The 13,940-nt window shown below is 35.0% G+C and overlaps 1 protein-coding gene across 1 annotated transcript in view; it reads right to left on the bottom strand.

Annotated features, from left to right (window-relative positions):
• Positions 1–13,940, bottom strand: part of LOC106457999 (rho guanine nucleotide exchange factor 17-like) — a 207,378-nt gene that overhangs the window by 93,532 nt on the left and 99,906 nt on the right. The window contains exons 2-3 of the mRNA XM_013917447.2: positions 12,299–12,376; positions 794–976 (exon numbers count right to left, since the gene is read on the bottom strand). Coding sequence (XP_013772901.2) covers positions 794–976; positions 12,299–12,376 — 261 coding nt within the window. The remainder of the gene's footprint in view (positions 1–793; positions 977–12,298; positions 12,377–13,940) is intronic.

Below are 13,940 nucleotides of genomic sequence, written 5' to 3'. Positions count from 1 at the left end.
CCGTACTCTAGTACTAGGACTACCTGGCCACACTAGGGCGACCAAGGTACACATCCGTACTCTAGTACTAGGACTACCTGGCCACACTAGGGCGACCAAGGTACACATCCATATTCTAGTACTAGGACTACCTGGCCACACATGGGCGACCAAGGTACACATCCGTACTCTAGTACTAAGACTACCTGGCCACACTAGGGCGACCAAGGTACAAAGCCATACACAGTTTTACAAATGTATGGTCACAGTAAGACGACCAGCGTTATTAATATTTCGCTCGTCTGTGGAAAAACAAATAGCAGAATCATTGAAAGGTGTTAAATATCATAAAAAACTTGTGTTATAGTAACATACAAGTAAAAAAAATAGTGTTATAATCACCACACCGACATTGTATTTGTGTTAATAACTATGGGACAAGGTATATATATATAGGTAGATAGATACAAAAGTTAAAACACATTAAACATTACACAACTTTCTTGTGTGTTAAACTTATAGAATTATTTTGTGGTTTCATCAAAACATCTGAAAGAGTAAGCATTAAAAACGTGAAGGCTGAAGAAATAATCCTATTTCTTCTACTTCCGAATTTCATTTAAAAAGTCGGACACATGTAGATAAGGTCTTACAGAGAGGTTAACTATGATCTCGAAAAATGTATGTTTCCTTAGCACTCCGTTTCTGTGTTGGTTCTGCTAAAAAAAAACCACGACATTACATTTTAGTTTCGATTTTATATTACAGATGATGAAAAATACTCATTCTATGTAATAAAAACTTATTTACTTACCGCTTCAACAAAAACGTCTCCCACTTTCTGTTTGGTATCCCAATTAGTTAGACGTTGCCGAAGCATTTCCAGAAATCCCTCGTGATGAACGAGAATCTCCGGTATCTGGTGGAATATTTCATCAACAAGGCTTGGTTCAACGATACCTGCGTTGTCTGGACTCTTCAGGGGTTTCATATATTTCTGAAATTACACGTTCTAGTGTTAAAGATACTGTAGGAACAAAATAAGCAGCGAAATCACAATACCAAGATTGTTTTCATAATAGCAATCCAGTCTGTTAATGTAAGAATCGTAGCGACATAACTTTGTTATCGTAAGGTAAAGGTAGAAAATAAGTATTACAATTACTATACCAAGATTGGTATACTCAGGTAAAAGTTAAAAAATTAGTGTAATAATTACCATACCGACATTGTTTTTATAACCAAAAAAAAATCAGTTAATGTAAGAATCGTACGGAGGAATACTTGTGTTATAGTAACACACAAGTCAAAAAATTAGTGTTATAATCACCACACCAACATTGCTTTTGCGTTAACAAAAAGTGAAAAGAGCGATATAATATCTATAGATTCGGAGGTGTACTTGTGTTAGAACAACATGAACTCAAAAGTTACATGTTATAATCATTATTCCAGGAAACATTTTTATTACAAATTACAGTTAGGAATTTATGATGGGCATTTGTGTTACTTAATTATGATACAAAACATTAAAAGGTTGTGTTGTAATCACTATATGAGTAGTCATTAGTATTATATACAAAAATGGCAACTAGTGCTTTGATCACTGTCTAAATCCGTTAGGAATGTTATAATTCATACAAACAAGAACATTCTGTTTCAGAACTTCCATTAAACATGCGTCCAGAAGCAAAAGAGCAATAAGCTTCAAAACCAAACACTGGAACATGGGTTTCGTAGCATTTTAAAGATACATTGTTACTAAAAGGAATAAGGCCCTTAAGATCTTTTATCTAAGTACTGCCGTGTGAAAAAAAGTGAGATTACTCGAAGACTTAAAAATAACTGCCGCGAAAAATTAGATTACTGGAAGACTTAAAACTAATTGTCGCGAAAATGAGATTACTGGAAACTTAAAACTAAACTGTCACAAAAAATGAGATTACTGGAAGACTTAAAACTAACTGTCGCAAAAAATGAGATTACTGGAAGACTTAAAACTAATTATCGCGAAAATGAGATTACTGGAAACTTAAAACTAAACTGTCGCAAAAAATGAGATTACTGGAAGACTTAAAACTAATTGTCGCGAAAACGAATGACATATCCAATACTTTTAAACGCCATGACTGAAAAGAGAATGGTGTTCAATAAGTGCAGCTTATAGTTTGCGAACGTTCTCAGTCTTCAGTTTCTTCCATGGTTTCCACCTGTTCTTCCTTTCATTGTAATCAATAACATGCAGGTATGTGAGGTTTATTGGCGATTTTTTTTGGTTTTATTTTAGTGCTGTGGTCAGTTCACACTGACAGATAATAGTGGTAAATCTCACTACGTTGGTTAGATTTCATTCTTCACAGGTGGGAGGTACCAGGCAGAGCACATATCTCTCCAGTTGATTCCAGGCATGTTTTATCTATGGGGAGTCTCACGGGATGTGATGTGGCGTAGAATCTCAGCACACTTAAAATATCAGATTGTTCAAGTAGGCACTCGTTCCCATACTTTGTTACGATTAATTTGTTGTTTGTCACATTCTTGTTATCAGTCTCCACTGCAGATATCAAATCCCAGACGTTTAACAGTAACATTTCAGAACTGTCTTTTTTTTCTGCCACATATCACATCCCACGCCTTTCAGCCTATTGCTAAATACCAGACAAGTCGACAGGAATAGGTCCATCTGAGAGGAAACGTATAAGCAATGCAAAAATATATTTAGGTGATGGAAGCATCAAAACTCTTTAAACATAATAATTGCAATTAAAATCTATCTTTACAGTATATTTTTCTGCCACATCCCCATTAACAAGTCCACTGAGAATTTTAAATCACAGGTGTGCCAATCTGTCACTTCCAACATAAATCTTCCGTGAGTTAATAAAGATTGAAATCTATACATATCAAAGCCTAAAAATAAATGTAGAAAGATATGTATGTACATATATTTGTGTGTGTATGTGGATATATTAGCGTGTGTATATACATATATTAGTGCATGTATGGCCATATATTTGTATGTTTTCTTTCTCTGTATGCTTAAAACATCTCAGGGCTTCTAATATATCAAGCAGTTTTGAAAGTCGGCATAGTTGTGTTCAAGTGTTTGGTTAGTTGTTTTGAATTTCGCGCAAAGCTACACGAGGGCTATCTGCGCTAGCCTTCCGTAATTTAGCAGTGTAAGACTAGAGGGAAGGCAGCTAGTCATCACCAACCACCGTCAACTCTTGGGTTACTTTTTTACCAACGAATAGTGGATATGGCCGTTACATTATCACGCCCCCACAGCTGAAAGGGCGAGCATGTTTGGTGTGAGGGGGATTCGAATTTGCGACCCGCAGATTGCGCGTCGATCGCACTAGTCTTCTGGCCATGCCGGGCCCTTGTCCAAGTGGTTAGAGTGACCAGACTGTGATCCGAGGAATGACGGTTCGCGTCCTGTTGCCGCAAAAACACTCCAAGTTGTATGGGCTGAGTGCGCCCTAATAAATAACATACTGGACAATGGATCTACAGTTTCATCGTTCGTGTCTTGTTATGTAATACAAAAACAAGATAATCGCACACTTTAGAGTTGTGAATGTGCTATAAGAGTGACGGTCAAATCCACCATTCAGTCAGATAGAACTGGCGGTCGGTACCGTTGACTAGTTGCCTTCGTCTAACTTATCAGCTCAATATTAGGTACGGCTAACACAGATAGCCCATGTGTAGCTTTACGCGAATATCTGAAACAAACAATGAATCACTCAACCTTTATATCGTGATCTCACCAATGTTGTTTCAACTATCACTTTAAATCACCAATCATGTTTCAACTATCACCAATCATGTTTCAACTATCACCAATCTTGTTTCAACTATCACTTTAAATCACCAATCATGTTTCAACTATCACTTTAAATCACCAATCATGTTTCAACTATCACTTTAAATCACCAATCTTGTTTCAACTATCACCAATCATGTTTCAGTGAAGTTCACAAGTGAAGTTTAGTTTAAAGTGCTCCACATTGTTCACGAACCTCGACTATACCTTATAAAAGACAACTGGGCATTTCACTCGTGTAGTAGACTGACCATAAAGGTCTCAAAGTGTCTTTTGAAATAAGTGAAACCACCTGTAAATCAATGGTCCAGTTAGCCGGACTCCTGGACAAAGTAGACATCTGCTGTCTGTCGATTCTACTTCACCGTTATCAAAGTTGTAGGGCACCTGCTTAGAGACTGAATATAATGTTTGCAGCCACATATAAAAGTTGTGTGTATACAGACGGTTAGAAACGAACTTCACAAAGCAGACTTGTATGGCATACATCCAAAGCACGAAACAGTTTCTCTGCAGTGGTGAATATGGCACGTCTATTGAGCCAACTATATCTTCCACGTGTGATACAACATATTTTTTAATGATTCGCTGCACTCACTCAATATGTGCATATATTAGTGTGTGTGTATTTACATGTTTCAGTATGTGTGTGTGTCTCTATAAATTATAGTGGGTGTGGTGATAGGTAAATTACATGTAATAGATGTTCTTAGGTTCGGAATACATAGAGCCAACAACCAGCCCAGTTATCAAAAAAAAAAAGGGGGAAAATATCGGATCGTCTGTTATTGTACAAGTCACATGAGGAAACTCAATAAATCCTGAAGAAGTCGGACCATCAGAAGGACTTCTTTTGTTTTGACCTGAAACTAATTAAGCCGTTATCTGCTTAACGCCTCAGTTAGGATCGTAACAGATAAAAATACCACTTTAAAACCTCCTGCTCTGCTACAGAATGATTTAGTGCGACAGTTATCTGTAAAGTATGAGTGACACGTGGTTCTTCCTTCAAGTAACAGTAGGAATCCCAAAGCATTAAACATGGTTTTGACAACTGCCGCCAGTCGAAAAAAATATCAGGTTAAGACTGTATCTCTTTTTTTATTATTTTACATGTGTTGTTAGGACTTGTAGAAGAATCTTTATTACAGCAACTAAGAATCCTTAATGATTAATGAGAAGTTAAAACGTAAGAGATTACCGAACTTTCTCTAAGTGCATAAGTCAAGTTACAAGACTGAGTAACGAAACTGAAATATTAGAGTCCTAGATACATTACACCTCATTGCTACACGCCTTCGAATCTTAACAACTCAGTTCAACGTGTACAGTTTACCTAACATATATCAGTAATGTAACAGGAAACATCTGCTTCTTGCAAAGTGCGGCATTCTGCTAGATAAAGGTTAGAAAGGAGGTATATTTTCTTAAACCACTTTTTCAGCGTAGTAGGTCTGAGAACTTGTAAAAATGATATGTCTGATCATAGTGAGGGTTAGAAAGCCTGATGAAGAATATATCTGGTTATATCATTGCATTAGCATTGTGAAAGCTAGAAAACCTGAAGAAGATTATGTCCAGTTATGCCATTACATCAGGATAATAAGAGTGAGAAAGTCTGAAGAAGAGTGGGTCTTTTTATCCCGTTATACCAGTACAGTGAGGATTAGAAAGTCTGAAAAAGAGTGTGTATGGTTATACCATTATATCAGCATAGTGAGGGTTAGAAATCCTGAAGAAGATTATGTCCAGTTATGCCATTACATCAGGATAATAAGAGTGAGAAAGTCTGAAGAAGAGTATGTCTTTTTATCCCGTTATACCAGTACAGTGAGGATTAGAAAGTCTGAAAAAGAGTATGTATGGTTATACCATTATATCAGCATAGCGAGGGTTAGAAATCCTGAAGAAAATATATCTGGTTATACAATTACATCAGCACAGTGAGGGTTAGAAAGCCCGAGGAAGAGTGTGTCTGATTATACTATTACACGAGCACAGTGAGGGTTAGAAAGCCTGAAAAATAATATGCATGATTATACCATAACACCAGCATTGTAAAGCCTGAAGAAGATTATGTCTGATTATAACTCTCGATAGATATACTTAGCAAACGCGCTGTCTTTTGCACTGTCAACAAGTATCTCTGATTGATTTGAATAAATCAAGATCACTTTTTCACTTTGTTCAAGTTGTGTTTCGTCTCTTTGTCAAGGTCACAACTCGGTTTAACTGTTTAATACATTTTTTTGCTCGAAACTGTTGTGATTTGCGGGTTCTACCGAATTTTTCGAAGAAAACAGTTTATCTTGAAGTATTAGTAAGTATGTCCAATTAACGTCGATGTCTCGGGTTTGATATTCTCATGCGATGTTGTGTCCAATTATAACACTCAGTTTGATAGCAACAACCGAGAAAAATAAATTTATAATCTAATATATTTTCTAATCAGTCTTAAAGCAACTTTCAAATGTCTGTATTCAAAAATTCTCAACATTTGAAACTTTTTACATTAAAAGTGTGTTAAACTACTCCAATACTAGTATGAAATTGCCCTTGGTATTACGAAATTGTCTAAAAGATTAACAATATAGAATCAACATAGATTCAATTTTTAAAATCACCATCTTGCTAATTTTAAAGTTCTTTCACACCAGATACATCGTTTGTTTGTGTTTAAGCTGAAAGCTACACAATGGGCTATCGGCGCTATGCCCACCGTGTGTATCGAACATCGATTTTGAGAGCACTATCAGCCCTCATACTTGTTGCTGAGCCACTGGGAGGCATTCACACCAGATACAATATAACCTGTTTCTTCCTAATAAAACATTGGTTTATATGTTAACTTGTAGGCCTTTCAAAATATTCGTTTTTCTTTTAAGTTTACAATGCACTGAAATATACTGATTTTTTTTATAAAAAAAAAAATACGAATATTTTCATTCTATAAATTCATACATATTTTTTGTGTGATTAGATACTTCGTGAAGTGCTTTTTATTTTTAAATCCTAGGGCTTGAATTTCGAAGCCGAACAGTGATACCACAAAATATTCTCATCCCTTTAAGTTGAGGATGTGTTATAAAAGTGACTGTCAATCCCTTAGTGTGGATGGTGGATATTAGAGTGTTGTTGACTGGCTGCCTTCCCTCTGGCCAGTAGTTTAAAATTAGGAACAGTGGTAGTTTTGCAACACATACGAATACAAATTTAAATCCAAAGATTAAGACTCTACAACTTTATGCAACTAAGCATTCTGTAAAGAAAAACAAAAAATTAGACAAATGACTAACAATGAGTCTTGACGTCACACCAACATAGACAAATTAGATTGGAGGAAGACCACCTTGTCCGAGTGGGACTTGAAACAGAAAAATTAACATTCACTTCCCACTTGAACCAAAGTCTTATGATGCGTATTTGTAGTTGTATAATAACTAAAGTACTTAGCTATATATATTGTAATTAAAATCATATAAATTATAGTTTTCTTTCATTAATCCTTCAAACTACAACGCTAAGATTCTAGGTTCGTTTCCTGGCGGCGGACAGAGCGCAGATAGCCCTGTGTATAGCTTTGCGTTAACAAACAAACCTTCGAACCATATTTCTTTCAAAATACTTAAAAACCAAAGCTTAACAAACCATTTTTTAATGAAACATTTATATAAAAAACAGTTTTAATATTTACAAAGATTTGAAACATATTTTGAAATTCGGTTATTTTTCAAACGCAATATAGGAGTAACAGAAAACATACCGGTTAAATTACTTTTCTTCCCCTTTAGACACTAATCCCAAAACACCTAAAAAAGTTATAATTTATATTGAAATACTAATGCTCATCTACTTTAGTAGTGATAAACGTAACTCCGACAGTTTGGGTTTTGTTTTTTTATGCTTTTTTTTGTTTGATAAAGTAAGCCCATTACCCTCCATCCTCTTTTCATCCCCAACCCCTTGTATCTATCACAATGCCCAATCGGGAACCTAAGGTAGATACACTACTAGGTTAACGCTCCTTTAAGTCCCTCAAGGCAGTAATGGCAGGGCAAGCGACTGAAGTATAAAACCATTAGCAGTAATGGTTCGTACGTTCTGAGGCTATAACATAGTCTCTGTCAACTTGCAAACAGAGTACTCTTGATAACCAATCTTTATGATACATACCTGGATCTTTGTGCAACATTTAAAAATATATATATATACACACACACACTCATAAATAGACCAACAAGTAGGCAGGCATGATGACACAGATAAACACATAAATAGATAGATAGATAAATAGATAGATCAAACTGAAAATGACCATGTAAAGCTAAGTGTGAGATAAAGAGAAGCTTGAGTGACGTCATGTAGACTATGATGTAAATTCGGAAGTGCTTTGACTAACTTTCAATGTATTGTCATAAGTTGAAAGCTTGTTTGTTATCAATTTCGCGCAAAGTTACACGAGGACTATCTGTGCTAGCCGTCCCTAATTTAGCAGTGAAATACCAGAGGGGAAGCAGCTCGTCATCACCACCCACCGCTAACTCTTGGGCTACTCTTTTACCAACGAATAGTGGGAAATGACCGTCACATTATAACGCCCCTACGGCTGAGAGGGCGAGCATGTCTGGTGGAACGGGGATTCGAAACCGCGACCCGCAGATTGCGAGTCGAGCACCCTAACCACCTGGCCATACCAGGCCCCCAGGCTACCACAGACCCTTAATTAAAGATAAAATTAAGTGGTATAATGAAATCTATAGCTTACTAGAATAGCGGTATAGAAGCTCGAGGACTATGAAACTACTGTTTTTCCCGATTTTAAGTCTCTGAGTCTTCGATCACTATCGGAAGGGATCGGAAACTAAAAGATGATGAATTCATTCCAACTTATTTTGAATGATTATTATAAACACCTAAAATACACTATCACTGATATGATGTATTTAGATCCTTTCTTCCATTGCTCCATCGATACAACATTGACTTGATGTATTTAAATCCTTTCTTCCATTGCTCCATCGATACAACATTGACTTGATGTATTTAAATCCTTTCTTCCATTGCTCCATCGATACAACATTGACTTGATGTATTTAAATCCTTACTTCCATTGATCCATCGATACAACATTGCCGTATCTGGTCTTCACACTTTAATTCGGACACCGACATTTACAAAGTTAACACCGAAAAGATCCGTAGAGTTCACAAACTGTTTTATGATATTAACGCTTAAAACACGATTTTTTAAAATACTGAATCTATTATAATGCACTGCGTTATAACTTACGCTTAATATAGGTAGGTTTAATCGGGTGTTGTGCTACTTGGTAAATATTCAGTTGGCATTATATATATATATTGTACTGAGCGTTCTATTGCGTGATGTATATTGTACACTTTTAAGCCACGCCCTCTACTGGCTATAGAAAATTAGTAGCAGTTGACGTTCAGAACAAGAAAATAAAATACATTTGCTTAACTCATTTCCTTATCTTATATTTAGTTGAACTAGCTATATTTGCGCTTTGCGAAGTAGTTTTAAATCCTTAAAAAGTCCTAGGATTTCCTATGCTTCAGTAAACAATAATAGCGTGTTTCCCCAACCATATTATCACAGATTTAAGGCGGTGTGTACTTAAACACACCTTTCAGCTAAAAAAAGAAAAAGAGATATATGATGTTCGGTCCACTTGGGGTATGACTACATAATACAAGGTGTGTGTGTGAATTATTTTGTCAAAGTTATTTAACTTTGTCGATAACTTTGTTAACGCTATCCTTTGTTTTTTAAATTTTATTTTATGATGTTGAAAATGATAAAAAGCCAAAGACACTACACTATAAAGTAGACTTTAAGAAAATTAACTTGACATGAGTTACAATAGGAAAGCATGAAATTAACGTACAACTAATGCATGGCAAAATATATCCATTTGAAAATGAATAATGAACTGAAGCATAATAGGCTATAAATAATTAGACAAGAACGTTATAGGTCAATGTTTTTAAACAAGTACATAATTATTTCACATCGAAAGACCAAAATTTGAAATTTTGCTCTACACGCTACCCAAAGCCCCTCAGTGGCTCAGCGATAAGTCTGAGGGTTTATAACGCTAAAAATAGAGATTCGATACCTGCGGTGGACTGAGCATAGGTAGCCCATTGTGTAACTATGCACTTAACAACAAACAAACGCCGAAAATTAGTTTCAGTCTTTTCTATTCCATTTCATTAACACTTTCGAAGTGAATTACTTTCAACTATGTTCAGTTTCACTGCACAGCTTTGTATCCTGGTTGGTTGCCATTCAAAACATTCAGACTTTCTGTGTAGTGTATTATTCACGTAAATAAAACGGTATAAACAGCGAAAAGGAAAAACAAGACGTTTCCAAGATATACTCACATGACAAACAATGTAACTAAGTAGAACACAATGTAGGGCTTTGACCTGAGCTTTTATCGCTTGTAATGCAGGATTGGTTAGTTTTGCAGTTGACATCAGTACCTAATGGTTTCTACAGTTGTCTAACTACTTCAAGCTTTACCCAAGTTTGTACATGCAGCGAAAGGCAGCGTACCTAAGTGAAATCTTATATTGGTTATATAAACTGCGGCTGAAAAATTACTTTCTAACAGGGTATTGACCATTCAAAAATCAGATGGCTTTGTAATCAATGGGGGAGGGGAGAGATGACGGCTTTGTGGCTTTTATCAGCACTGAACTCTCATGTGACTTTCATTTCTGTTTTATTGAACAATCGTTATTTTCCACTAAACGTCTTTTTGACAATTTACGTATGTATATGACCCACGATCAAAACTAGACGTGTACAAGACCAGTAACACTGGACTGCATACAAAGTGGAGTTAATGATACAAGCGATTAGAGTTTTTGACCTCTGTCAACGAACTTTAAAGTATAAGCTTATGATAATATGGCGTTTATTCTATACAACAATGCATTCATATATGAACTGGTGTGTCCAATAAAACGAAAGACAAACTTGTTGTATGAATTGAAAATAGTTGATAAACTGAAACACAAGTCAAGATCATATACGCTTAAAGAATAAAATTGCTAAGATCTCAAGGTCTGAGAGCTCTTTTCCAAATCATCACTGCTGATAAACCCTCTTTCTAAGATCATCAGTACCACGGTAACTCCTTTTCAAGAGTAGCACTATTGTTAAAACCTCTGTCCAAGATAATCACTCCCTTTCAAATGGCGCAACTACTGTGAAACACTCTTTCTAAGATCATCAATACCACGGTAACTCCTTTTCAAGAGTAGAACTATTGCTGAAAGCCTCTTTTCCAATATCATCACTGTGATAGAAACTCATTTTCAAGTGCATCATTATTATGAAAACTCGGTCTTTCAGAGCGTCATTACCTTCAAAACATCTTATTATGAGCCGAAAACAGTAAAAAGTAAACTGCCTACATGTAATTCTTTTGCAAAATAAAAATCTAACAGGTAGACTTATTACTTCCAACGTGTCGATTCAGAGATCATAATGCAGACATCCTTTCAAACAATTACTGCCAGTATTATTTCGATACGTGTTTGTCTTTATGCTGAAATAATGCCATTCCACGTCTAGTAAAAACAAAACAAAACATGAATACAGACTATAAACAAAAGGTAAGGACTGGATTCATGCATAGAAGCAGGTTTAATTGAAGTCAATTCACATTTATAATTCTCACTCTATTGGGAAGATCTAATAACATACATAATGACAACCAAATTAGTCTAGTATCTCGCAGCTTTAAGCAGTCTTTCAAAAATAAATATTCAAAGATAAAGGATATATCGGAGAAAAAAAATGTTAGATTTTGTTTTAAAATATTCAAAAATACGAGAAAATCACATTTTCTTTAAGTAATGAAAGAGATCAATCCAACATTTTGATGGTACTTTTCTACATGAAGATGGAATAACACCCCAAATGTTCTTGAAAAACAAACTACCACAAGAAAGGTTAAAAGTAAAAAAACGAAAGTTAAAGTAGACTAGAAAATCTGAAGGATCTTTAAGGAAAATAAGTAAAAAAACAAAGTTAAAGTAGACTAGAAAATCTGAAGGATCTTTAAGGAAAATAAGTAAAAAACAAAGTTAAAGTTGACTAGAAAATCTGAAGGAACTTTAAGGAAAATTAGAAAAAAACAAAGTTAAAGTAGACTAGAAAACCTGAAGGATCTTTTAGGAAAATAAGTAAAAAACAAAGTTAAAGTAGACTAGAAAATCTGAAGGATCTTTAAGGAAAATAAGTAAAAAACAAAGTTAAAGTAGACTAGAAAATCTGAAGGATCTTTAAGGAAAATAAGTAAAAAAACAAAGTTAAAGTAGACTAGAAAATCTGAAGGAACTTTAAGGAAAATTAGAAAAATAAATTAATTTATAGTCCTCCTTTTTTCGTGAGTGTACAATACTGTTTTTCGAAACTCATACGTATACAAATAAAGCTTATGGTACTTACGTTCACCAGAATCTGGAGGGATTCCACATAGGATTTCTCTGTATCATACAGCTCTCCTACCACGTGAGTGCGAGTATCCTGGAAACAGAGTAAAATGAAGCTTTTAACATACTAATCCTTAGCTAATGTTTCTCTCCTCAGATTTCTTCGTGCACATTTCATAACCACGTTAGAGCAGATCAATGTGCAGATAAAACTATACTAAGTTTTATTCCGAAATGGATATTTAGGCTGATGGGAAAGTTAATCTGTTAGAAAGATGGGCTATGTTCCCTTGGTTATTTTGGTAAAGTACTTATAAATTGAGTAGTGTAAAGAGTTAACTGCGACCAAAAAAACAAAACAACTACAATAAATTAAGAAGTGTGAATTCTTCATGAAAACAGCAAACTAATCTTATTTGGTTCTTTGTGTTAAACGCTCTCTCGTTTTGAAATGTTCAAAATCTAAACATATATTTCTCAGTTTAAGTGGATAAACACTCGCATCTGATTTGACCTATAAACGTCTTATATTTCAACAGTAGAAATATAAAATATTATTAATGTTTGCTATATTAGTTAGTCAGACAATTTACACTGGTATATCAAAGAATTTTTTCCTTTTTTTCATTAGAATTCTTTTCATTTATAATTTTATATAATTTATTGTTTATCACACTAGACACCATCGTTGATAAAATCTTACAGTGAAAGAAATACTTCATACACTGTAATAGATGCATAACCCTATACTGAGATCTATTGTGTACTCTTACAAACAACTGGCAAGGGCAGTATTTTGAAAGATGAGACTACTTGTTATCGATGACCAGGGCTGGCTTAGTGGTTAGGTGCCGAACTATGGATGAGAAGGTCTAAGGTTCGAGTCGCAATATACCCCGGATCACGCTCCGCTCTTTCAGCTAGTGGTGGGAGGACATTATACACACTTTATACATCCTGTTATTTAGTTATTAGTAGTCGTGTAGACGGCATGTGTTGTTGGGTTATTTATCAATAGTTCTAACTTTGGTGTCTCTTGACCTATCCGTTTAGCCCATGTGTCGCGTAAGATCTGGTTCAAATTTAGAGTAAAAAAACCCAAACCGACGTTTTTTGGCACAATGAAAGGTAAAATCTATATAATGACATTTTGGCCATTTCCATTTTGTAACTAAAACAGTGATGTTTCATATTTTAATTTAAAAAGCAAGTAGTTAAATAACAATAAACTGGAATATAGAAACTTGAGTCAACGTATTTCTTTGGGACATGAAACCTTTTTTGAACGTTTAACATTTTAACGATACTGAACAGCTTCAAATCTGTTATTACTTTCACTTATGTATTCTTTTTTTTACCCGACAGTTTTTTCACTATATCAAGTATGCAATGTTTCCGTTGTAGAATACGAAAGTGAAGTTAAAGCCGCCTATAGGACGAGTATCATTGCATGGGACGAACACCTTCATGTGCTACGGCTCAAAATAGTGAATGGGGATGGCCCATGCTCGTGTTAAACTCTACTGTGAACTCTTAACAATTCTAACAAAAGTGATTAAGGTCAGTTAGATAGAATGTGATAAAAAGTCTACAATCTAACAATATTTCCGCTTTTTTTTTTTTTTTTTGCTAAGCCTAAATAAGCTTGTTTGCTTTGC

This window comes from Limulus polyphemus, unplaced genomic scaffold, assembly GCF_000517525.1.
Source record: "Limulus polyphemus unplaced genomic scaffold, Limulus_polyphemus-2.1.2 Scaffold402, whole genome shotgun sequence".
Taxonomy (NCBI): domain Eukaryota; kingdom Metazoa; phylum Arthropoda; class Merostomata; order Xiphosura; family Limulidae; genus Limulus; species Limulus polyphemus.
This window is presented reverse-complemented; position numbering and strand designations above follow the sequence as displayed.